General features: G+C 41.8%; 2 protein-coding genes across 2 annotated transcripts; both read right to left on the reverse strand.

The window, feature by feature from the left end:
* Nucleotides 1-761: 761 nt before the first annotated feature.
* rb11b (Ras-related protein Rab-11B) lies at nt 762-21509 on the reverse strand. The gene is given in 5 exon segments (NM_001140412.1): nt 762-1964; nt 2093-2173; nt 2283-2476; nt 2632-2827; nt 21421-21509. Coding segments are annotated over 5 exon segments (654 nt in total). The 5' UTR covers nt 21461-21509; the 3' UTR covers nt 762-1821.
* A 323-nt stretch (nt 21510-21832) lies between these two features.
* Nucleotides 21833-26227, reverse strand: LOC106613718 (interaptin). The gene is made up of 10 exons (XM_014216256.2): nt 25656-26227; nt 25474-25564; nt 25256-25353; nt 25007-25168; nt 23759-24881; nt 23532-23640; nt 23111-23423; nt 22694-22872; nt 22403-22518; nt 21833-22012 (listed from the first exon to the last, which is right to left on the reverse strand). The coding sequence occupies exons 1-10, from the start codon at nt 25716-25718 to the stop codon at nt 21969-21971; spliced, it is 2298 nt and encodes a 765-aa protein (XP_014071731.1). The 5' UTR covers nt 25719-26227; the 3' UTR covers nt 21833-21968.
* Between the last annotated feature and the right edge of the window lie 1112 nt (nt 26228-27339).

Below are 27339 nucleotides of genomic sequence, written 5' to 3' on the forward strand. Positions count from 1 at the left end.
CTTTCTCGCCAACTGGATGTGCACGTTCTTTTTTTGTAAATTGTTTGGCATTCTTCTCCCGATTGATAGGATATAAAAAAATTAACATGGAAACCTGATAGAAATTCAATATCTCACCCATTTGAATGTGAAATAAAACAGATTAAGTTATAGGTATTTTTCCATATGGAAGAAAAGCACCTTTATTTTATATAATGTAAACAAACACCAGAAGCAAGCATACATTTTGTTTGTCAATGTATTTATCTACGTTTAATTGTTCACAAATTAAGCGATTTATATTTACATAGTGGATTGCACCTAGAATAAATGAAATACCCTCATTTTCTTAATCTGATTTTTTTTCTAAAATAAAATCAACTATTCAGAAAGACTGAAATTAATGACTGTAAAGGGAATCAGGCATAAAGTAAAAGAACAATTCTGATAATATATCAAAGTAGTTGCAATTCACTTAATATCTAATGAACACACTTCTGGTGAGCATGTACAGTATTTTGAAGTTACGTGTTGTAACTTATTCAAGTAAGTCTACCACAACATTTCAGTGCACTCTAAATGTTTCTGCATTCAATTCTTCAAAATGTGTAAATAAGTCTCAAATTGCACTTTAAAGTTGCAATTGGGATATTGGTCCTACTGATAGCAGTTACGTGAACATGTATTTCTGTATCACACATTCAACGTTATAACTAACTACACCACTAGAAGTTCTGCAGGATATGTTTCAGCATTATAAGACTTGAGAGGAAAACTTGATGTTCAAAGAAAATGTCTGTCAACAAGTGACATTCATTTGGTTTATTTCCATTTCAATGCTCCCTGATGAAAAGGCAAATTAACACGTGTTTATTGATTTAAAAGTTGGACCTGTGACAGAAAATTACATACAGGCAATTCTACTAGAAAGGAGAGACATAAGGCGTTATAGCCAACCATACAAAAGCAACCTTCCTTTCTTACAAATTCCACTGTCAACTACATTTTAGAGGCTTAATGGTTTGAGTAGAGTGAAGCAATGAAAACATCCTCCACCCTAGATATTGAGTGTTACTGTATATCAGCCCCCCCCCCCTCAAACCAAGCAATCTAAGTGTTGTCATTTAAAAGATGTTAGTCCTTCGGAATTAGTTGTTGATTTTACATGGCGAGTTCCATTGAAATGATTGGCAGGACACAAGATGCATATTTACGTTTGCTTTCAACTGTAGTCAGACTACTGGATCAATTCATAGTATGATCTAATTACAGAGAGAACACAGTGGCTGCGTCTAACAATAGTGAAACAAAGTGCATGATACAATTGGAAAAAGTCCAATTTTGACAAAAGTGCCTCTCTGCAAGTTTACTGTTTAGATTAGATTATTTTAGATTGAAAATGATCACAGCCACACTTTGGCATCTCTTTGAACCATAGGCGTAACAAAAAAAACACTTAATATCAGCCCAAGTCGGTCACTACCCCGGGTCTCTGTTCTTGCCCCTTTCATGCCACACTCAGGACAGGGACTGAGGACAGCAGCAAGGCAACCAGAAGCACAGGACAAACTGATCTCTCACCATTCCTTCTACAGGATTGGGTCACACGATCAGAGCCTGAATTCAAAATAGACAAAAATCCTATCACTTGGTAAAAGACATGCGCTTTGAGGTTAGAAGAGGATAGCATACAGACAAAAAAGGGAGAAAGGACTTATCTAGAAAGTCTGATTTCCCTAAGAGACTTCTAAAACACATGGAGGAATAGAGACCGCAGAAGTTCAACAACCAGGACAAAAGAAAGATGAGTGAGGGGTGGGGGTAGGAAGGTGGTATTGCAGGTCACAGGCTTTGGCAGCACGGTAGTTTGTTTTTCTGCCCATCGGTGGTGGGGGGGACACTGATGTCCACTACATTGTTGCCTGGAGACTCGTCATGTGCTGATCTGTCAGCTATCTGCTTCTGTGATACGATTCGGTGGATTTCTGTGGAGAAAATATAAATCAGTTACTCATTATTAAATATGCCATTGCATTCATGTGTAAGAAATCAAACAATTTGACTTGAAACTAACTAATCTAAATAGCCTCGTATAGTGGCCCCTGCCCATTACCTGTGAGGATGTTCTTGAACGCCTCTTCTACATTAGTGGAGTCCAAAGCTGAGGTCTCAATAAATGATAGCGTATTCTTTTCTGAGGGAGAAAAAGAGAAAAGATTGCATTGAGACAAGCAGGGGTGTCTTCTTAACCATTTTTGTCCACGGAGTGAGCTGTCATCTACTCCAGTGTTTTTGTTGTTTACCTGCGAAAGCGCGAGCCTCGTCTGTGGGCACTGCCCTGAGGTGGCGCAGGTCACTCTTGTTGCCCACCAGCATGATGACGATGTTGTTATCAGCATGATCCCTCAGCTCCTTCAGCCAGCGCTCCACATTTTCATAGGTTAGATGCTTGGCAATGTCGTACACTAGGAGTGCCCCCACCGCCCCCCGGTAGTACCTGATTGGGACAGAGCAGGGAGGATACGAGGTCATAGCTTGTGAGACTAAGATAGAGAAGGATTTCACACAATGGTTTCAGTGCTATCAAAATATGCTAGTTCCAAGACGAGCATCCTTAACATTATTGAACAGTGAGCTCCCTCTTCCACTCACGCTGAGGTGATGGCTCTGTAGCGCTCCTGTCCAGCTGTATCCCAGATCTGGGCCTTTATCATTTTGCCGTCCACCTGGATGCTGCGGGTGGCGAATTCCACACCGATGGTGCTTTTGCTCTCCAGGTTGAACTCATTCCGTGTGAAACGGGACAGCAGGTTACTCTTCCCCACACCAGAGTCTCCGATCAGCACCACTGGCAAAAAAATAAAAATAAATATCGGAACTGCAATGACAGGCTACTATGTCAGTGGAAACGATTGGGGCTGAGAGATGACTAGTACAGAGCCATTTGTTCAACAATGACTAAATTGAAGCCCATACCTACTGAGCATGTTTTTCCTGGTAGCTAGTCATTTAACCACTATCATGATAGATACCAGTCATGATGACTGGTGCAGCCACTTAGAGGGGTCGAAATTTACAGAATGATTACCTGTGAGGAAAATGGGAGAGGGTCATGCTTTTTCAATTTCAGTCAAGGGGAGAGTTTAGTTTTTTTAATCTAGTCCAGGGGAGGGTCATGTCATTTGCAAATGATTAACCTCTTTGCGCTGGGGGGGGGCAGTATTTTCACGTTCGGATGAAAAGCGTGCCCAGAGTAAACTGCCTGCTACTAAGGCCCAGAAGCTAAGATATGCATATTATTAGTAGATTTGGATAGAAAACACTCAAGTTTCGAAAACTGTTTGAATGATGTCTGTGAGTATAACAGAACTCATATGGCAGGCAAAAAGCGGAGAAAAATCCAACCAGGAAGTGGGAAATCTGAGGTTTGTAGTTTTTCAAGTGATTGCCTATCCAATATACAGTGTAAATTTGGTCAGATTGCACTTCCTAAGGCTTCCACTAGATGTCAACAGTCTTTGGAATGTTTCAGGCTTCTATTGAGAAAGGGGAGCGAATAAGAGCTGTTTGAACCAGTGGTCTGGCTGAAAGCCTTTAGTTTAGTCATGCGGCGGCCGTGCGCACGAGCTCTGTTCCCTTTCATTTCTAAAGACAAAGGAATATTATTGAAGATTTATGATAAAAACATTCTAAAGATTGATTCTATACATCGTTTGACATGTTTCTACAAACTGTAATGGAACTTTTTTTGACTTTTCGTCTGGACTTAGTGCCCGCGCCTAGTGCATTTGGAATAGTGAACTAAAAGCGTGAACAAAAAGGAGGTATTTGGACATAAAGATTAACTTTATCGAACAAAACGAACATTTATTGTGGAACTGGGATTCCTGGGAGTGCATTCCGATGAAGATCAAAGGTAAGTGAATATTTATAACGCTATTTCTGACTTTTACTGACTCCGCAACATGGTGGGTATCTGTATGGCTTGTTTTGGTGGCTGAGCGCTGTACTCAGATTATCGCATGGTGTGCTTTTACCGTAAAGCTTTTTTTAAATCTGACACAGCGGTTGCATTAAGGAGAAGTTTATCTTTAAATTACAATATTTCTGAATGTTTTGGAATTAGTTGCTTATTAGGATTATATATCAACTCAGCCAAAAAAGAAACGTCCCTTTTTCAGGACCCGGTCTTTCAAAGATAATTTGTAAAAATCGAAATAACTTCACAGATCTTCATTGTAAAGGGTTTAAACACTGTTTCCCATGCTTGTTCAATGAACCATAAACATTTAATGAACATGCACCTGTGGAACGGTCATTAAGTTTTCTGAAAATAAACAGCTGACAGTGAGAGGACGTTTCTTTTTTTGGTGGTAGATATACAGTTTAATTTGGAAGTTTACATACACTTAGGTTGGAGTAATTTAAACTCGTTTTTCAACCATACTATTTCTGATCGTCTTAACTCACCATCACGGTGGGGAGCTTCTCAAAGTAATTTTTTCTTCTCCTCAAACAGCAAGTAAACAAAGTCTGTTTTTTCATCCATTGAGAATGACAATTTGAAAAATCTTTCCAGCGCTCTCCCTTTCAATAACTACTCAGCATGAAAGGAGAAAAAAAAAAAAGAGTCATGCTCTGATCTGGTGGAAACATCATAAAATAGTTACTTATCCCTTGCGCAAATAGCCTACAGTTGTGTCTGTACAGAGCTCACTGGCCTGGGAAACTGAGGACCCAGAATATTTTATATAATGTTGCAAGTTTGCTAGCTCCAGCCTCAGGCTGACCAAATTAATGGTTTAAAAAATGTTTCAAAATTCCTTGCAGACAGGCCATGCATAGCCAATGTGATTCATAGAAAATATCCTAATAAAAATAAATATTCTATCTGTGGGCTGCAATCTTTTTATTTGTTGGTTTTATGTAGGTTATTTTGACATATTGGCAATAGAAGTTACTTTTAGATGTGTATCATTTTCATTTAGCTAGTTTTGATTAACCACATGACATTGATAACCAGGCGGCGAATCGCATCTCTGTCAGACATATCAGTGTGGATGACGGATCACCACCTCAAGCTGAACCTCGGCAAGACGGAGCTGCTCTTCCTCCCGGGGAAGGACTGCCCGTTCCATGATCTCGCCATCACGGTTGACAACTCCCTTGTGTCCTCCTCCCAGAGTGCTAAGAACCTTGGCGTGATCCTGGACAACACCCTGTCGTTCTCCACTAACATCAAGGCGGTGACCCGATCCTGTAGGTTCATGCTCTACAACATTCGCAGAGTACGACCCTGCCTCACACAGGAAGCGGCGCAGGTCCTAATCCAGGCACTTGTCATCTCCCGTCTGGATTACTGCAACTCGCTGTTGGCTGGGCTCCCTGCCTGTGCCATTAAACCCCTACAACTCATCCAGAACGCCGCAGCCCGTCTGGTGTTCAACCTTCCCAAGTTCTCTCACGTCACCCCGCTCCTCCGCTCTCTCCACTGGCTTCCAGTTGAAGCTCGCATCCGCTACAAGACCATGGTGATTGCCTACGGAGCTGTGAAGGGAACGGCACCTCCATACCTTCAGGCTCTGATCAGGCCCTACACCCAAACAAGGGCACTGCGTTCATCCACCTCTGGCCTGCTGGCCCCCCTACCTCTGAGGAAGCACAGTTCCCGCTCAGCCCAGTCAAAACTGTTCGCTGCTCTGGCACCCCAATGGTGGAACAAGCTCCCTCACGACGCCAGGACAGCAGAGTCAATCACCACCTTCCGGAGACACCTGAAACCCCACCTCTTTAAGGAATACCTAGGATAGGATAAAGTAATCCTTCTAACCCCCCCCCTTAAAATATTTAGATGCACTATTGTAAAGTGGTTGTTCCACTGGATATCATAAGGTGAATGCACCAATTTGTAAGTCGCTCTGGATAAGAGCGTCTGCTAAATGACTTAAATGTAATGTAAATGTATTGATTTTGAAATATGAAGACGTTATTATAAAATGAAATTAAACTGTTCCACGAAAATGTGCATATGAAAATCATAACTGGCACGCCGTAGAAATGTTTCGATAACTTGGCACCCCAAATGGAAAAGTTTGCCGACCGCTGGTGTAGCCTATTACTGACAACTTCAGGAGCTTAAAGGCAGAATCTGCGAAGGACAGCGGAATTGGGCAGCAGGAGTTTTTTTTAAACTTCTGGTTAGGCTATATTAGTCTCCGGCTCCCTATTCAGTAATTTTCATTTTTAATATCGCAGTGCTTAAACGCATCAGAGAAGCTCAGTAGCCTACATATAGTTGATTTTATTCAAAACATAGGGTGTGTCTATATGGAAAAATACACTTAACAATTGACCAATCGATTAGTCGAAAGAATAGATGACTGAACAGAGCAAAGTTACATTTCTAAAACAGCTGCTGAGATGGTGTAAATACAACTAGGCTGCATTACACAATGCAAGAATATTCCAACACAGAGCCCCAGGTTGCTCTGCTCTTGCTGCTTGTGAGCAGCCTAACCAATGGCTGTGCTGTGTAAGCCTACAGTGGCAGTTCCGGAGAAGCAAAGGCTTCTTAGGAAAATAATTTTCTTATTAGATCTAGTCAACAACAAAAAAAACGCGCTCTTACATGCGGACTAGTCTATGGCCTATGTTCTGTTCAGTTTGAGGAGAGCGTGAAGATACGGAGGATTGGAGGTCAACTTTGATAGCTTGCTATAGCTACTATAATTGATTTTATTAAAAACAATGTTTCTAGCCCATGATGTATTTATCAGTTCTTACAGCCTTATTCAAAAATGTAATTGTTTTTTTCCCCCTCAATCTACAAACTGAAAAATAAACATTTTCATAACTATTTAGACCCTTTACTGTACTTTGTTGAAGCACCTTTGGCAGCGATTACAGCCTAGAGAGTCTTCTTGGGTATGACCATGAGAGCTTGGCACACCTGTATTTGGTGAGTTTCTCCCATTCTTCTCTGTAGATCCTCTCAAGCGCTGTCAGGTTGGATAAGGAGCGTAGCTGTACAGCTATTTTCAGGTCTCTCCAGAGATGTTCGATTGGGTTCAAGTCCAGGCTCTGGCTGGGCCATTCAAGGACATTCAGAGACTTGTCCAGAAGCCACGCCTGCGTTGTCTTGGCTGTGTGCTTAGGGTCATTGTCCTGTTGGAAGGTGAACCTTTGTCAGTCTGAGGTCCTGAGCGCTCTGGAGCAGGTTTTCATCAAGGATCTCTGTACTTTGCTCAATTAATCTTTCCCTCGATCCCAACTAGTCTCCCAGTCCCTGCCGCTGAAAAACATCCCCACAGCATGATGCTGCCACCACGCTTCACGATAGGGATGATGCCAGGTTTCCTCCAGACGTAACACTTGGCATTCAGGCCAAGTTGGTTTCATCAGATCAGAGAATCTTGTTTCTCATGGTCTGAGAGTCCTCTAGGTGCCTTTTGGCAAACTCCAAGTGGTCTGTCATGTGCCTTTTACTTAAGAGTGGCTTCCGTCTGGCCACTCTACCATAAAGGCCTGATTGGTGGAGTGCTTCAGAGATGGTTGTACTTCTGGAAGCTTTAAGAATGATGGAGGCCACTGTGTTCTAGGGGACCTTCAATGCTGCAGACATTTTTTGGTACCCTTCCCCAGATCTTTGCCTCGACACAATCCTGTCTCAGAGCTTTCCAAATCATGTCCAATCAATTGAAGTTACCACAGGGGGAATTGAGTCTCTTAACAAAGGGCCTGAATACTTATGTAAATATGGTATTTATTGAATTTTTTAATAAATTAGCAAAAAAAAAATGTTGTTAAATGTTTTTGCTTTGTCATTAAGGGATATTGTTTGTAGATGGATAAAACATTTTTTTTAACGCAGCCTTGAAATATGGGACCTGTTAATGATGGGTCACGACGTGTCATAGTAAATATATAATTATTTCATGAATTACTGGAATTGATTTGGTCAAGTGCAACTGTACGCTCGGTTCAGTGCACTCTATGCTTAGCAGCGGTCTCCAGGGTTGCCAGGTCAAGCTAAAATTTCTAACCAATGACCACTCAAAACCTGCCCAAAAGGCCTGAAACTAGCCACATTTATAAAATAAACCCTTTTTCGATAACATTATCGAGCAAATTAACCGACATGGGATAGGTGTCCCTAAACCGGGACGATTGTTGCTAACGTGCGCTAATGTGACTAGATTGTATTCAACAGCCAACTTTCTGGGACATAGACATGTCTTATCTGGGCAGAAAGCTTCAATTCTTGTTAACTTGTTATGGATAGGGGGCAGTATTTTCACGACCAGATAAAAAATGTACCCGATCTCTGCTGTAACGTGACATTTTCTAACGCTCCCATAGGCTCTCAGAAGGCGCCAGAATGTTGAATGATGACTTTGCAGGCCATGGCTGAAAAACAGTAGCGCATTTGGATAGTGGTCGATCTGAGAACAATGAGACTGGCGCACGCGTGCACGAGAAGGGTCCATTTTACTTTCTCTGTCTTTGAACGAAAACAACGACTCCCGGTCGGAATATTATCGCTTTTTTACGAGAAAAATCGCATAAAAATTGATTTTAAACAGCGTTTGACATGCTTCGAAGTACGGTAATGGAATATTTTGACAATTTTTGTCATGAAACGCGTCGGGCGCGTCACCCTTCGGATAGTGTCTTGAACGCACGAACAAAACGCCGCTATTTGGATATAACTATGTATTATTTGGAACCAAAACAACATTGGGTGATGAAGTAGAAGTCCTGGGAGTGCATTCTGACAAAGAACAGCAAAGGTAATCCAATTTTTCTTATAGTAAATCTGAGTTTGGTGAGTACCAAACTTGGTGGGTGTCAAAATAGCTAGCCATGATGGCCGGGCTATCTACTCAGAATATTGCAAATGTGCTTTCACCGAAAAGCTATTTTAAAATCGGACACCGCGATTGCATAAAGGAGTTCTGTATCTATAATTCTTAAAATAATTGTTATGTTTTTTGTGAACGTTTATCGTGAGTAATTTAGTAAATTCACCGGAAGTGTTCGGTGGGAATACTAATTCTGAACGTCACATGCTAAAAGCTGTTTTTTGATATAAATATTAACTTGATTGAACAAAACATGCATGTATTGTATAAAATAATGTCCTAGGAGTGTCATCTGATGAAGATCATCAAAGGTTAGTGCTGCATTTAGCTGTGGTTTTGTTTTTTGTGACATTATATGCTAGCTTGAAAAATGGGTGTCTGATTATTTCTGGCTGGGTACTCTGCTGACATAATCTAATGTTTTGCTTTCGCTGTAAAGCCTTTTTGAAATCGGACAGTGTGGTTAGATAAAGGAGAGTCTTGTCTTTAAAATGGTGTAAAATAGTCATATGTTTGAAAAATTGAAGTTTTCGGATTTTCGAGGACTTTGTATTTCGCGCCACGCCTATCATTGGATATTGGAGCAGGTGTTCCGCTAGCGGAACGTCTAGATGTAAGAGGTTAATCTAACGGCAGTGTCCAATTAACAGCAGCTATTACAGTGAATAAAATACCATGCTATTGTTTGAGGAGAGTGCACAACAAAAAACGTTTCATGGCAACTGGTTTGATATATTCACCTCTGAAGGTAAATAAATGTACTTACATTCAGTAATCTTGTTCTGATTTGTCCTCCGGAGGGTCCCAGAGATAAAAATGTAGCATAGTTTTGTTAGATAAAATCTATTTTTATGTTAACTTTTTAGTGACAGGGGGCACTATTTGGAAATTCAGATGAATGACGTGCCCAAAGTAAACTGCCTGTTACTCAGGCCCAGAAGCTAGAACATGCATATAATTGGTAGATTTGGATAGAAAAGTCTAAAGTTTCCAAAAATGTTAAAATAATGTCTGTGAGTATAACAGAACTGATATGGCAGGCAAAAATCTGAGGAAAATCCATCCAGGAAGTGGGATTTCTTTGATGTGGGTGGTTTTCAATTGAATGCCTATTGAGTATCTAATGGGTTAGGACCCAGATTGCAGTTCCTATGGCTTCCACTAGATGTCAACAGTCTTCAGACATTGTTTCAGGCTTGTTTTCTGATAAATTAAGAACAATAAGACATTTCTGTCAGGGGACTGTAGAATCATGCAGTGCTGGTTTGCGCAAGTGACCGTGTATGCGCCCTTCGTTGTTTTTCCTTCCTATTGAATACGCTATTGTCCGGTTGAAATATTATCGATTATTTAGACAATTGACAACCTGAGGATTAACTATAAACATCGTTTGACATGTTTCGACGAACTTTACCGGTACTATTAGGATGTATTCGTCTGCATGTTTTGACCGCCTTTGAGCCAATGGATTACTGAACAAAACGCGCCAACAAAACTGAGTTTTTGGGATATAAAGAGGGACTTTATCGAACAAAACGAACACTTATTGTGTAGCTGGGACTCTTGTGACTTCAACCAGATGAACATCTTCAAAGGTAAGTGATTAATTTGATTGATGGTTGGAAAATGTTTGTATGCTTTTGTAAGCGGGGCGCTGTCCTCAGATAATCGCATGGTATGTTGAATCTGACAATTAATCTTGATGGTTGTACAGCCGTCTCAAATAAAACTGTGAAGGACTTCGGCATTACTCTGGACCCTGATCTCTCTTTTGACGAACATATCAAGACTGTTTCAAGGACAGCTTTTTTCCATTTACGTAACATTGCAAAAAATCTAAACATTTCTGTCCAAAAATTATGCAGAAAAATTAATCCATGCTTTTGTTACTTCTAGGTTAGACTACTGCAATGCTCTACTTTCCGGCTACCCAGATAAAGCACTAAATAAACTTCAGTTAGTGCTAAATACGTCTGCTAGAATCCTGACTAAAACCCCCCAAAAAGTATCATATTACTCCAGTGCTAGCCTCCTGTTAAGGCAAGGGCTGATTTCAAAGTTTTACTGCTAACCTACAAAGCATTACATGGGCTTGCTCCTACCCATCTTTCCGATTTGTTCCTGCCGTACATACCTACACGTATGCTACGGTCACAAGACGCAGGCCTCCTAATTGTCCCTAGAATTTCTAAGCAAACAGCTGGAGGCAGGGCTTTCTCCTATAGAGCTCCATTTTTATGGAATGGTCTGCCTACCCATGTGAGAGACGCAGACTCGGTCTCAACCTTTATGTCTTTACTGAAGACTCATCTCTTCAGTAGGTCCTATGATTGAGTGTAGTCTGGCCCAGGAGTTAAATCCTGCGTGTTTGGCCCAGTCGGGGGTATCATCGGATGGGGCCACAGTGTCTCCTGACCCCTCCTGTCTTAGCCTCCATTTATGCTGCAGTAGTTTGTGTCGGGGAGCTAGGGTCAGTCTTATATCTGGAGTATTTCTCCTGTCTTATCTGGTGTCCTGTGTGAATTTAAGTATGCTCGCTCTCTCTCTCGGAGGACCTGAGCCCTAGGACCATCCCTCAGGACTACCTGGCATGATGACTCCTTGTTGTCCCCAGTCCATCTGGCCGTGCTGCTGCTCCAGTTTCAACTGTTCTGCCTGCGGCTATGGAACCCTGACCTGTTCACTGTGATTACTATTATTTGGCCATGCTGGTCATTTATGAACATTTGAACATCTTAGCGGCCATGTTCTGTTATAATCTCCACCCGGCACAGCCAGAAGAGGACTGGCCACCCCTCATAGCCTGGTTCCTCTCTAGGTTTCGGCCTTTCTAGGGAGTTTTTCCCTTGCCACCGTGCTTCTACACCTGCATTGCTTGCTATTTGGGGTTTTAGGCTGGGTTTCTGTACAGCACTTTGATATATCAGCTGATGTAAGTATATATAAATACATTTGAAATTTGATTTATGCTTTTGTCGTAAAGCCTTTTTGAAATCTGACAAAGTGGCTGGATTAACCTCTATGGGCTAGGTGGGACGCTTGCCAGTGTAATCCCGTGGCGCGTTATTCAAATACCTCAAAAATGCAAAAACTTAAATTTTTCAAACATATGACTATTTTACACCATTTTAAAGACAAGACTCTCGTTAATCTAACCACACTGTCCGATTTGAAAAAGGCTTTACAGCGAAAGCAAAACATTAGATTATGTCAGCAGAGTACCCAGCCAGAAATAATCAGACACCCATTTTTCAAGCTTGCATATAATGTCACATAAACCCAAACCACAGCTAAATGCAGCACTAACCTTTCATGATCTTCATCAGATGACAACCCTAGGACATTATGTTATACAATACATGCATGTTTTGTTCAATCAAGTTCATATTTATATCAAAAAACAGCTTTTTACATTAGCATGTGACTAGCATGTGACTAGCATTCCCACCGAACACTGCCGGCGAATTTACTAAATTACTCACGATAAACGTTCACAAAAAACATAACAATTATTTTAAGAATTATAGATACAGAACTCCTCTATTCACTCGATATGTCCGATTTTAAAATAGTAGATAGCCCGGCATCACAGGGCTAGCTATTTAGACACCCAGCAAGTTTAGCACTCACCAAAGTCAGATTTACTATAAGAAAAATGTTATTACCTTTGCTGTTCTTCGTCAGAATGCACTCCCAGGACTTCTACTTCAATAACAAATGTTGGTTTGGTCCCAAATAATCCATTGTTATATCCAAATAGCGGCGTTTTGTTCGTGCGTTCAAGACACTATCCGAAAGGGTAAATAAGGGTGACGAGCATGGCGCATTTCGTGACAAAAAAATTCTAAATATTCCATTACCGTACTTCGAAGCATGTCAACCGCTGTTTAAAATCAATTTTTATGCCATTTTTCCTCGTAAAAAAGCGATAATATTCCAACCGGGAATCTGGGTTTAGGTAAACAGACGAAAGAAAATAAAGCATGGGGTCGACTCGGGCACGCGCCTAAGCCCATAGTACTCTGATTGGCCACTTGCCATACGCGATAATGTGTTTCAGCCAGAGGATGCCTCGATATCATTCTGCTTTTTCCCGGGCTCTGAGAGCCTATGGGAGCCATAGGAAGTGTCACGTTATAGCAAAGATCCTCAGTCTTCAATAAAAAGAGCCAAGTGAACAACAACTTGTCAGACAGGCCACTTCCTGCATGGAATCTTCTCAGGTTTTGGCCTGCCATATGAGTTCTGTTATACTCACAGACACCATTCAAACAGTTTTAGAAACTTTAGGGTGTTTTCTATCCAAAGCCAATAATTATATGCATATTCTAGTTACTGGGCAGGAGTAGTAATCAGATTAAATCGGGTACGTTTTTTTTATCCGGCCGTGTCAATACTGCCCCCTAGCCCTAACAGATTAACAAGAAGTTAATCTTTAAGCCGATGTATAATACTTGTATTTTTATGAATGTTTATTATGACTATTTCTGTATTTTGAATTTGGCGCTCTGCAATTTCACCGGATGTTGTCGAGCGGCACACCTGCGCCAGAGAGGTTAATGTAGAAACTGGGGGTCTACAGTTTGACGCCACTGCTGACACTGGCTCCACACCCACCCTGCCATCTAGATGTGTGAATGTTAGTGTATAAACTAATGATCCATCATGTATGGCATTCCTGGGAGTGTGTAAAACTTTTTTTTTATTACCATAGCATTTTTACATGTTCTATAGGCAACCTCCTGGCAGACTTGATACAAAATATTGTGCAGAAATGTTATTCTTCACTGGATCAGTCTGAAACTTTGTAACCACCAGATGGCAGCAGTGTGTGCAATCTAAAATTACTCTTGCATTTGAAAGATTATCTGTTAAAAAAAATAAATAAATAAGATTTTTCTTTTACCAGATCTAAATGGGTTATTTTCTCCTACATTCCTTTCACATTTCCACAAACTCCAAAGTGTTCCCTTTCAAATGGTATGAAGAATATCTCTGCTTCAGGTCCTGAGCTACAAGCAGTTAGATTAGGCTGTGTCATTTTAGGGGTAAACTGGGAAGGAAAAAAAGGGTATGATCCTTAAAGAATATCGACGTAACTTGTCAAGACAGAAGCAAAATTTGATTTATCAAAATAACAATTATTGCAAACTATGACATGACATAATAAGCAACAAAAAAAAATATATAAAAAATAAGAGAGTTAGGGACAAATTCTTATTTACAATGACGGCCTACCCGGTCAAACCCTAACGATTCTGGGCCAATTGTGCGCCGCCCTTTGTGATACAGCCTGGAATCGAACAAGGGTCTGTAGTGACGCCTCTAGCACTGAGATGCAGTGCCTTAGACCGCTGCGCCACTCGGGAGCCCATGGCGGCCGTGGTGCAAGTATACCCAAAACCAATAAATTTTTCACCCACGACAAAGTTTTCCAAGTAACCCAATATCAGGAAAACCGCAGACATCGCAACCCTGGGTGTCTTTGCTCAGTTTGGCAGCTGCACGAGTGGGTGGAAGATGCCAGTGTGCTTCGTGGTTTACCAGATGGTTTTTTTCGGCAGTTTTCTGGAAGATCAGTCCGCGACCCAGACGCTGCAGCACTGTCGTTCAGCAGCAGCCGATGCGCTGTCAGCCACTGACTTGTCATTCCCATTCGCCGTCACTCACCGCTGTCATCAAATGGACTCAAGCTAGCCACAAGTTCTGACTAAGTTCAATTGTCATGAAACGCAAATACAGTGATGAGTTTCTCTCTTGGTTTAATACAAGCTTTGAGAAATAACGAGAAGCGCACACGTTTTGTGCGGGAAGTGCTTAGTAATGGGTCTCAAAATGAACAAATTAAAAATGACACATCCTGATCAAACATTGACAGCATGACGGTAAACCCAGGGAGTTATATCAGATCAGGGCAGAATGCCTCAGGAAACAGTGCTCTGACAATGGAAGAGTAAGTCAGCAAGCAAGGCATTGTTGTCATTTTGTAACAGGTAATAAGCTGAAATAAAGGAGTACTGTCTCTCATAGTAGTTGATGTGAGTTTCTCTTTCAAACAATCCCCTTGTACAGAGCTAATAGCTAGCTAGCTAACGTTAACCAAAGCAAGCTAGGTAGCTACTAAGTAACAGTACAGATGAACAATCATCAGGCCTACTGTACATCTTACAGTAGAAATTGTTGAAAACAAGTCTAAGTTGGAACTGTTGCTGTTAAAATACAGTTGAAGTCGGAAGTTTACATACACTTAGGTTGGAGTCATTAAAATTCGTTTTTAAACCACTCCACAAATTTCTTGTTAACAAACTATAGATTTGGCAAGTCAGTTAGGACATCAACTTTGTGCATGACAAGTAATTTTTCCAACAATTGTTTACAGATTATTTCACTTAATCACAATTCCAGTGGGTCAGAAGTTTACATATACTGAGTTGACTGTGCCTTTAAACAGCTTGAAAAATTCCAGAAAATTAAGTCATGGCTTTAGAAGCTTCTGATAGGCTAATTGACATCATTTGAGTCAATTGGAGGTGTACCTGTGGATGTATTTCAAGGCCTACCTTAAAACTCAGTGCCTCTTTGCTTGACATCATAGGAAAATCAAAAGAAATCAGCCAAGACCTCAGAAGAAAAAAAATTGTAGACCTCCACAAGTCTAGTTCATCCTTGGGAGCAATTTCTAAATACCTGAAGGTGCCACGTTCATCTGTACAAACAATAGTACGCAAGTATAAACACCCAGCCGTCATAGCGCTCAGGAAGGAGACGCGTTCTGTCTCCTAGAGATGAACGTTCTTTGGTGCGAAAAGTGCAAATCAATCCCAGAACAACAGCAAAGGACCTTGTGAAGATGCTAGAGCAAACAGGGACAAAAGTATCTATATCCACAGTAAAACGATTCCTACATCGACATAACCTGAAAGGCCGCTCAGCAAGGAAGAAGCCACTGCTCCAAAACCTGCACAAAAAAGCCAGACTACGGTTTGCAACTGCACATGGGGACAAAGATCGTACTTTTGGAGAATTGTCCTCTGGTCTGATGAAACAAAAATAGAACATTTTGGCCATAAAGATGTTATGTTAGGAGGAAAAAGGGGAAGGCTTGCAAGCTGAAGAACACCATCCCAACCGTGATGCACGGGGTTGGCAACATCATGTTGTGGGGGTGCTTTGCTGCAGGAGGGATTGGTGCACTTCACAAAATACATGGCATCATGAGGATGGAAAATTATGTGGATATATTGAAGCAACATCAAGACATCAGTCAGGAAGTTAAAGCTTGGTCACAAATGGGTCTTCCAAATGGACAATGACCCCAAGCATACTTCCAAAGTTGTGGCAAAATGGCTTAAGGACAACAAAGTCAAGGTATTGGAGTGGCCATCACAAAGCCCTGACCTCAATCCTATAGAAAATGTGTGGGCAGAACTGAAAAAGCGTGTGCGAGCAAGGAGGCCTACAAACCTGACTCAGTTACACCAGCTCTGTCAGGAGGAATGGGCCAAAGTTCACCCAACTTATTGTGGGAAGCTTGTGGAAGTCTACCCAAAACGTTTGACCTAAGTTAAACAATTTAAAGGCAATGCTACCAAATATTAATTGAGTATATGTAAACTTCTGACCCACTGGGAATGTGATGAAAGAAATAAAAGCTGAAATGAATCACTAATATTATGACATTTCAGATTCTTAAAATAAAGTGGTGATCCTAACTGACCTAAGACAGTAAATGTTTACTAGGATTAAATGTCAGGAATGTGAAAAACTAAGTTTAAATGTATTTGGCTAAGGTGTACGTAAACTTCCAACTTCAACTGTACAATGAATCATTTTTATTCTGAACTGGAATAAAGTGATTGTAAGAATGCTGTTCATTGACTATAGCTCAGCATGCAACGCCATAGTACCCTCCAAGGTCATCATTAAGCTCGAGGCACTGCCCGGTCTGTACCCCGCCCTGTGCAACTGGGTCCTGGACTTCCTGATGGGCCGCCCCCAGGTGGTGAAGGTAGGAAACACCTCCACTTCGCTGATCCTCAACACTGGGGACCCACAAGGGTGTGTGCTCAGCCCTCTCCTGTACTCCCTGTTCACCCACCATGACTGTGTGGCCACACGCGCCTCCAACTCAATCATCAATTTTGCAGACGACACAACAGCAGTAGGGTTGATTACCAACAATGAGACAGCCTACAGGGAGGAGGAAAATAACCTGTCACCCAATGTCAACAAAACAAAGGAGATGATCGTGGACTTCAGGAAACAGCAGAGAGAGCACCCCCCCCTATCCACATTGACGGGACCACAGTGGAGAAGGTGGAAAGCTTCAAGTTCAGGAGGCTGAAGAAAAGAAAATAACTAAAACCCTCACTCTTACAGATGCACAATTGAGAGCATCCTGTCGGGCTGTATCACTGCCTGGTACAGCAACTGCACCGCCCGCAACCGCAGGGCACTCCAGAGTGTAGTGCCGTCTGCCCAACGCATCACCGGGGGCAAACTACCTGCCCTCCAGGACACCTACAACACCCGATGTCACAGGTAGGCAAAAAAGACCATCAAAGACAACAACCACCTGAGCCACTGCCTGTTCACCCCGCTATCATCCAGAAGGCGAGGTCAGTACAGGTGCATCAAAGCTGGGACCGAGAGACTGAAAAACAGCTTTTATCTCAAGGCCATCCGACTGTTAAACAGCCATCACTAGCACATAGAGGCTGCTGCCTATATACATAGACTTGAAATCATTGGCCACTTTAATAAATAGAACACTAGTCATTTTAATAATGTTTACATATTTTGCATTACTCATGTCATGTATATACTGTATTCCATTCTACTGCATCTTTCGTCTTTGCCGCTCATTGCTCGTCCATATTCTTAATTCCATTCCTTTACTTAGATTTGTGTTTATTGGGTATATGTCGTGAAACTGTTAAGATATTATTTGTTAGATATTACTGCACTGTCAGAGCTAGAAACAAGTATTTCGCTACACCCGCAATAACATCTGCTAAACACGTGTATGTGATAAATAAAATTTGATTTGAAGCAAGATGCTTTTTGAGGCAAACACTCAGTTCTGGGTTGCTCATCTACAGCAGGAAGCATTCTCCTGTCTGACTGAGAAAGCAGTAGATTTTTTGATCTGGTTTGGATCACATTTCTACAGCAAGATGTACAGTCGGCCTGAATTTTTCATCTGTACTGTTACTTAGGGTTGCACTATCAAAACCTGAGCCTGTGTGTGTTCTGTTTTACATCTGTGTGATCAGTCAGTTTTTTCTGGGTCAGAATGAAAATGACTTATTGTATTTTAACTGCAACAGTTCCAACCTAGACAGATATATGAGAGTGTTTTTATTGGGGAAAAATAAACATGAATAGCTATTTATATGGGTATTTCATTTCATTGTTATTTGTCAATACTGCATTTGTTTTAGGCATAAGGGCAATGAAATGTACCAATAGTTGCATGTTTTCATAAGCTTGGGTCCCAGGAAAACACAGAATAAAAATAAAAAAAAACCTGCTGTAATGTAACAAAATGTGGAAAAAGTCAAGGGGTCTGAATACTTTCCGAATGCACTGTATATAAAGTGATCTATAAGAGTGCTTTGGTCCGCGATGCTTTATGCTAGAAACAAGCTGTAAAATACAGGGAAAGATGCGACTCCGATGTATATGGGAATATCATTGTGTCATTTCTTTGACATTGAGGCTGAGCTACAACCTTCTATAGCCGAGGAGACAAAACATTGACTTTGCTTGGGAAGTAATCTAATTCTGTCACTATCAACGGATTAAGCTATTCACTTTCTGTACAATAGAAGATTCTTAAACCCAGACAGCTTTTAGGGAAACACTTGTGACCTTCTCTCATTGGGTTAAGCCACAGAAGAACAGTAGCCAGCAGTTAAAGCTTACATTTTTCTGAGTCGGTAGGCCTACTGTCTGGGGTGGAAATGTAGACCTAACTTTTGAAAGTACCATACTCAGATTCCTAATGATTTCTCAGATGTAATTATTTGCAAACAGGGACAGTTACGTTGCAAACAAAACACAGATTTGGCATTGGAGAAATATGATAAGAAACTAATAGGCCTCTGTCCATTCTTAGCCTGTAATTTCTGTAATTTGTGCAGTATTTAAGCAGCAAGGCCCGAAGGGGTGTGGTATATGGCCAATGTACCATGGCTAAGGGCTGTTCTTATCCACGACACAACACGGGACTTCCTGGACACAGCCCTTAGCCTTGGTATTCTGGCCATATATCACAAATCCCGAGGTGCCTTACTGCTATTATAAACTGGTTACCAAGGTAATTAGAGACGTAACAATAAATGCTTTGTCATACCCGTGGTATACGGTCTGATATACCACGGCTGTCAGCCAATCAGGAGATGGTGGAGGAGATGATTGTGGACTACAGGAAAAGGAGGGCGGGGCTGTAGTGGAGCAGGTTGAGAGCTTCAAGTTCCTTGTTGTCCACATCACCAACAATCTAGAATGTTCCAAACATACCAAGACAGTCGTGAAGAGGGCACGACAAAGCCTATTCCCCCTCAGGAAACTAAAAAGATTTGGCATGGGTCCTCAGATCCTCAAAAGGTTCAACAGCTGCAACATCGAGAGCATCCTGACTGGTTGCATTACTGCCTGGTACGGCAATTGCTCGGCCTCCGACCACAAGGCAGAGGGTGGTGCGTACGGCCCAGTACATCACTGGGGCCATCCAGGACCTCTACACCAGGTGGTGTCAGAGGAAGGCCCTAGAAATTGTCAAAGACCCCAGCCACCCCAGACATAGACTTCTCTCTACTACCGCATGGCAAGCGGTACAGGAGTGCCAAGTCTAAGACAAAAAGGCTTCAACAGTTTTTACCCCCAAGCCATACGATTCCTGAACAGGTAATCAAATGGCTACCAGGACTATTTGCATTGTGTGCCCCCCCAACCCCTCTTTTACGCTGCTGCTACTCTCTGTTTATAATATATGCATAGTCACTTTAACTATACATTCACGTACATACGACCTCAATTGGCCCGACCAACCAGTGCCCCCGCACATTGGCTAAGCGGGCTATCTGCATTGTGTCCCACCACCCCCTCTTCTATGCTATTGCTACTCTCTGTTTATCATATATGCATCGTCACTTTAACCATATCTACATGTACATACTACCTCAATCTGCCGACTAACCAGTGCCTGTATGTAGCCTCGCTACTGTATATAGCCTCCCTACTGTTTTTTTTTTTTCACTGTCCTTTTACTGTTGTTTTATTTCTTTACTTGCCTATTGTTCACCTAATACATTTTTTACACTGTTGGATAGAGCCTGTAAGTAAGCATTTCACTGTAAGGTCTACAGTATACTACCTGTTGTATTCGGCGCACGTGACAAATAAACTTTGATTTGATTAGCATTCAGGGCTCGAACCCCCCCCAGTTCATTTACATTGACATTTTAGTCATTTAGCAGACGCTCTTATCCAGAGCGACTTACAGTAGTGAATGCATACATTTCATTCCATGCTCTATCGACTGAGCCACACCGTAATACAAATATTCTGCTAATATGTAAAATGACGTAGAACCACATGAAATGTTTATAGAAGGCATATTTTTTTCTCTGACCTGCAAATACAATGATAGATTCATGCAATGTTTTTACTGTAAAATACATATTTCCACCCCTACTCTTGTCCACGGTGGTAGGCGAACCCACAACCTGGTCCACAGCCCTGTGCGCTATCAAAATTCCTGCGTTGCCATGTGATGCTTACCGGATGACGAACAGTTGCTAAAACTGCATATCTAAGGCTCTGTCCAAGAAGTGAGGGGTAAACATGTTCTCTGGTCTCCACTTTTTTTAAAATTATTATTTTGGGTATAGGGGATGGTCACTTGTTTAGATAAGCAAATTAATTTAAGGGAGGGCCATCCATTTTAATTTACAAAAAGGTCCGATTTTCTTCATGTAACCCTTATTATAAATAATGTTCACTCCCTTTGGGCAAAGTTAGTTGTGAGAGAAAACATTTCATATCTTGGATACAGACGTTTTCAGTCATAATGGTTCTTCATATTTCAGACAAGTGGTGACCAAGCTATACTAACATCGTAGTTACTAATATACTGCAGTCTGTTATGGCTAGCCTAGCACATCGCCAGTGGCTTTGGCTAACATAACACCAAATATTTATATCTGTGCTCATACCAGCTGATTGTCATACATTAGCAAACTAACGTTAGCCGTTTGCTATCCACTCCAGTAGAATAAAGGAGAACTAGCTAAATCTTATAAACGTTTATAACTAGTAGCTATTTTTCTCCACATTGTCTATATGTAGCTTACGTTAGCTAGCAAACTAAAAATGGTGATGAGACGCTTATTAGGCCACAGATAACCGCTTGTTAGCTAGCTTGATAACATGTTAGCAAGCTAGTTTGGCTAACGTTAGCTAGCTGAGCAGTAAGTTAAGGCAGTGGAGACGTCATCATCTGCTTTGAACTTCAACTACTGAGAAAACAAGTAAATGGTTCCTATACTAACTAAACTTCTGGGGCGCGTCTTACCTTTGAATAGATAGTCGTATTCGTCGTCTCGGGTTCCCATTTTGACGATTCCCACTTTATTAAAATATTAGACTGCCAAAGAAATTCTCCGGACTCCTAAATGCAGTAAAACAGTCTCGGGAAGGAATACGCACGTGAGCTGAGGGACAACTGCTTTGACCAATTAGAGGTACATCTCTGTTAATTGACAGATACATTGACAAATAATACCCTTCACCATGTAATATTGACCAATGGCCATAGGTAGGGGCGTGATCAGATGGAGAAGGAAAAAAAACCTCTGCAAATCTACATTCTAGAAAATGTGAATTGAGCAATCATTTTTTCCGCAATAACAGTATTTCAGTTCATACATGAATTTGATGGCTTAGGAATGTGATATTATTGAAAATAAAAGACAACAAAAATGGACTAGAACCAATTATTTATTTGCCATGAATTCATTCTGATTATTTTAACAATTCTCAAATTGTCTGGTATTTTAAAATGATGGGGTTTCCCTCAGTTGTAAAGTAATTCAATGGTCCAAAAGAGTCTCGCTGCTGGTGCTATGATGTCCGGAGTAAACCCTTGATATTCCTCTGGAATTCAACTAAGACAAAACAAATTCATGCTGCATTCATAACTTACAATTCAGCGAAAAGTTCAATTCATAGTCTAAAATGATTAACCAAATAATTTGGTGGAACAAATGCCAGAACAAGGGCAAACATTGGCCTACTTCTGTCATAATGAAGGCCTCTAAGCTTTTGTTGTGTAAACGAAAGCAAAACAATGGGATATCAGGCCATATAATTAGTAAAATATGCCTTTCTGTAATTCAATGGTCTCTTAATTTTGTGAATCCTTTTTTCCTATCAAAAAGTTCCATTGTTATGACTGACCTGGAATTGACGACGGGGTGGAGCCCGTCTACGAAGAGGTCAATGGATGTATGTCATCTACATATTCTCTGTGATAGCTTAACGTGATTACTTTTTACCTGACTGGAGGTTCTTCAGTCTTTTTTGGATTGTTAGTAAATGCTGCATGCCTTCAGAATCATTCAACCCACGGAGGGAGCTAGACCCAAGCCTCTTCCCCTGGCCTAAATTTAGCCTGTGAAGAAAAGATGACTGAACAATACATACAGATCTGTAATGGCACTCAATAATGTAAAAGCATAAAACCCCAGAACCTTCTATCCACTCTCCCAGGAGACAGCAAATTGAGCATGAAAAGAAAAGATCTGGGCTAAACTATGAAATCTATGCAGAGATGTGGATTAGATTACCCATAGGGATATGGAGAAGCAGGCCTCGTAGAGAGGTTCCTCTGGGGAATCGTCTCAGCAGAAGGGGAACGGATAGAGGGTGATGCTCCACTTTTCCATGCTCCTGCTCTATATTGGTACCTTTCATCCCCTCCTTCTTCCAGCAGCTGGTAACTCTGCAGAGAATCTAAACTGTCCACCTGCAGAAAAAAAAGGTACATAAAGCCAACAACTTCGTCAAACTGCAATACTGATGCAGAAATTCTAAGTATTCTGTGGATTGTGAAACCTCAGCTGTGCTTCTTCATTAAATTATGCTACTAAGGTAATGTAACAAGTATAGTAGCAATACATTGAAAGTGATTCTTTAGTCTGAGCAACCGTGCTGTGAGCAAAATATACCAATGTGTATCGATTGTCCATTATTTATAGTCTCACCAGTTTTTCTGCCCTTTTCTCCCGTTCCTTGCTCTCATCTAACACCTGCACCCAATCTTGCCTCCCCGGGTCGTCTCTCCCAGCCTCCTTCTCCAGGACGGAGTGCAGGCTGGTTCTCAGGTGGAAGAACTCCTCCTTCAGGCCACCCTTGCGGGGGGCTAAGTGCTGCGGTCCCTTCTCCTTGCCACAGACCTGGCTGCACCTCTGCAGGTCTGCCTGTAGGTGGCGCTGTACATCTGCCAGGTCCTTCTGACGCATCCTCAGGCTATTCAGAGCAAACCCCTTCTCTTCAGTTTGAGTTCTCAGATTCTTCCTGTCAGAGTGGAGAAAGGGGACATAAGGGAGTGAGTAATGTCCAACCATTGGCTAGGGTGACTATTTGTATCAATAAAGGAAAGTCTGTGTGTGTGCTGGTGTTTACCTGAGAATCTTGATAGTGTCTTGCAGCTCTTTCTCATATCCAATGGATCTTTCAAGGTCCTTGCTTGCCTTTGACTGCTCCTCCAGCAATTTAGTGTTCAAGGCAGCAACTAACAGAACCAATATAAAATCAAGTTTACACAGTTAAAGGGAAACATCTGATATAATCTTAAACATTATTTTGGTGGATTTTCACATTGACGAAGCAAAATTATCAATTTCACTCACTCTGGCTGTGCAGCTCCTGCTCTCTTGAAGACAATTTCTTTGCAGCTCTGTTCAGTTTCTCTTGAAGCTGCCCCACCTCCTTCACATGCCCAGACTCAGTCCTGTTCACTGCATCCTGCAGAATCTCCACCTTCTCCCTGGCACTCTGAAGACCCACCTGCAGGTCCTGCACTGTGCGGTGGTGCTCCACCTCAGTGACCCTGAGAGTCTGCATCAAACTCTTGATCCTCTCCTCCAGCTCCTCTTTGCATTTCTCCAGAGACTGCTGCTGGGCCTTGGTTGCCCTGATCCAGCTCTCATTGACCCCCAGGGCCTCCTGTAAGGACTGGTTCTTCTTCTCTGAAGATCTGAGAGCTTCCTTCAGGGCTTTGGCTTTCTCATCTGTAGCCTTGAGCCAATGTTGTGTCGACTGGAGCTTTTCCTCTGAGGAGTTGAGGCTCTGCTGCAGGGACTGGGCTCTCTCATCCAAGGCCCAATGGTCATGTTGGAGGGATAAGACCTTCTCCTCTGAAGACTTCAGGCTCTGCTGCAGGAGAGAGACCTTTTCCTCAGAAGAGCCGAGGGTCTGCTGCAGAGACTTGACCCTCTCCTCAGACTTCCAGTTATTGTGCTGAAGGAAGTCAACCTTTTTCTCTGAAGCGCTAAGGTTCTGGCTAAGGCACTGGTTGTTCTTCTCAAAGGAAGCCAGGTTATGTTGCAGAGTCTGGTTCCTCTCTTGGGACTCCCCAAGGATTTGCTGCAGGCTTTGGCCTCTCTTCTCAGACTCGTCCAGGTCCTGCTGAAGGGACTGGAGCCTATTGTCAGAGAACTGGAGGGTTTTCTGCAGACTCTGAGTCCTTTCATTGGAGCCCATGAGATTGTGCTGCAAGGACAGGACCTGTCCTTCAAACTCCTTGAGTTTCTGCTCCATGGAGTTTACCTTGCCCTCAGACAGTCTGAGGTTCTGCTGGAGTGTGAGCTTGGAGCTCTTATTCTCTTGTTCAGCAGAGTGAAGGGAAAGGTGCAGGCTCTTCATCACAGTCTCATGTCGAGACTTTGCATCTCTGAGCTCCATTTTCAGGGCATCGTTCTCAGAGAGTAGGAATGTTCGGTCGGACGAGATCAGGTAACTCTGCACGTCATCCTTCAGTCAAACAAAGCACAGAGGTTACATGCATGATGGTCATATATGACTATGGAAATGATCCTATAGCCTCACATCAAAAACACAGTCCTAAATCAAGAGGGAAACACGCCCAGAGTACCTACCGAGTTTTTGGTAAAGGCTAATTTCAAAAGGAGCTCTTGGAGGGAGGGGATGTATAAGAGAATGTGTCTGTCCTGCTGGTCTTTCCTGGGACAGCCATCCTCCAATGCTGATGACTTAATCACCAATTTACATGCATCTGAACGAATTTGATCCAAAATAGGCTGAGAACACAAAATATTACTGGATACTAAAGAAAACCATTAGAAAAAAGAAGTCAAACAGTAATTTGCTACTATGCATCATCATACCTTCATGTGGGCTTGGACCATAGCCTCTACTTCTTTGTATGACATTTTGGACCGGTCTATTTCATCATGAAGCTGTCTTATTATAACATAATGGGATTCTAGTAAATAAAAAGAGTGAATTAGCCTACAACTTTAACATTAGATTTTTTAAATATTTGTTATATGAATTTTTAGAATTGTATCCAAAAGGCCCAAATCCAATACAATGTTAGTTTTACCACTGGGTTGATTTTCCTCGTCACTAAGAACTCCATATGCTGGACTTGAGCATCTACTATTGCTTGCATTTGACATTTTGTCTCCAAGACCCTGGAACAAACCAGATACAGTTACTGAGTAAGACAAATATAAAATAAACATATTTGCTAATGAACAAAGTTTTGATGAGAGGACAACAAACCTTGCAAGACTGGTCCTCAAATGTGTGGAGAGTGTTAGTGAAGTCTCCGTTGTCCATCATCATGCCAAAAATGGGTGAATAACCTTATCGCTTGATTAAAATAGGACACTTCCAATTGTCATTGTTAGACAATTTATGCGCTAGCTAGATTATATTAGCCACATTTTTACAAAATAAAAAAGTTCCAAAATGCGCTAGTGATAAAATATCACTACTTTTCAAAATGTATGTTCTCCAAGGAAACCTGACGTATGATTCTATAATTCCATTCGACCATTCCCGCCCTCTTAGCTCTGTTCTTGATCCGAATGTAGCGGTATGGAAACGTAGAATGGCTGACGCGACACCCACGTGGTTACACAGCGCCCTGGGGCCTGTAGCTAAACGTTTTGCAACAGAAACAGTTTCTATTGAACAAATTCGGGCACAACGCTCCCCGTATGATTCCGTTTAATCCGCTTACTTCCGTTTGGTTCTATGTGTACAGTGCGTTCGGAAAGTATTCAGGCTCCTTCACTTTTTCCATATTTTGTTACGTTACGCAGACCCGGGCATTTCTAGTCCTCCAGGGCCTGATTGGTGTCAGACTTTTCCCCTATCCCTAGCAAACACAGCTGATTTAAACTAATTGCATTCTAAACTGAAGATCATTAGCCGGGACTGGGGCACGGTTATGGCCTTTTTCTAAAATGAATTAAATAATTGTTTTACGTCATCAATATACACACAATACCCCATAATGAAAAAGTAAAAACAGGTTTTTAGAAAATGTTGCAAATGTGTTAAAGATTTTTTTTTAAATACCTTATTTACTTAAGTATTCAGATCCTTTGCTATGAGACTTGAAATTGAGCTCATGTGCATCCTGTTTCCATCGATCATTCTTGAGATGTTTTTACAACTTGGAGTCCACCTGTGGTAAATGTAATTGATTGGACATGATTTGTCTATATAAGGTCCCACAGTTGACTGCATGTCAGATCAAAAACCAAGCCATGAAGTCAAAGGAATTGTCTGTAGAGCTCCGAGACAGGATCGTGTCGAGGGACAGATCTGGGGAAGGGTACCAAAAAATGTCTGCAACATTGAAGGTCCCCAAGAACACAGTGGCCTCCATCATTCTTAAAATGGAAGAAGTTTGGAACCACCAAGACTCATCTTAGAGCTGGCCTCCCGGGGGAGAAGGGCCTTGGTCAGGGAGGTGACCAAGAACCCGATGGTCACTCTGACAGAGCTCCAAAGTTCCTCTGTGGAAATGGTTGTCCTTCTGGAAAGTTGTCCCATCTCTGCAGCACTCCACCAATCAGGCATTTATGGTAAAGTGTCCAGACAGAAGACACTCCTCAGTAAAAGGCACATGACAGCCCGCTTGGAGTTTGCCAAAAGGCATCTAAAGGACTCTCAGACCATGAGAAACAAGGTTCTCTGGTCTGATGAAACCAAGATTAACTCTTTGGCCTGGATGCCAAGCATCACGTCTGGAGGAAACCAGGCACATCTCATCACCTGGCCAATGCCATCCCCTACGTTGAAGCATGGTGGTGGTAGCATCATGCTGTGGGGATGTTTTCAGCTGCAGAGACTGGGAGACTAGTCAGGATTGAGGGAAAGATTAACGGAGCAAAGTACAGAGAGATCCTTGATGAAAACCTGCTCCAGAGCTATCAGGACCTCAGACTGGGGC

The sequence above is a fragment of the Salmo salar genome, chromosome ssa10 (genome assembly GCF_905237065.1).
Source record: "Salmo salar chromosome ssa10, Ssal_v3.1, whole genome shotgun sequence".
Lineage (NCBI taxonomy): Eukaryota > Metazoa > Chordata > Actinopteri > Salmoniformes > Salmonidae > Salmo > Salmo salar.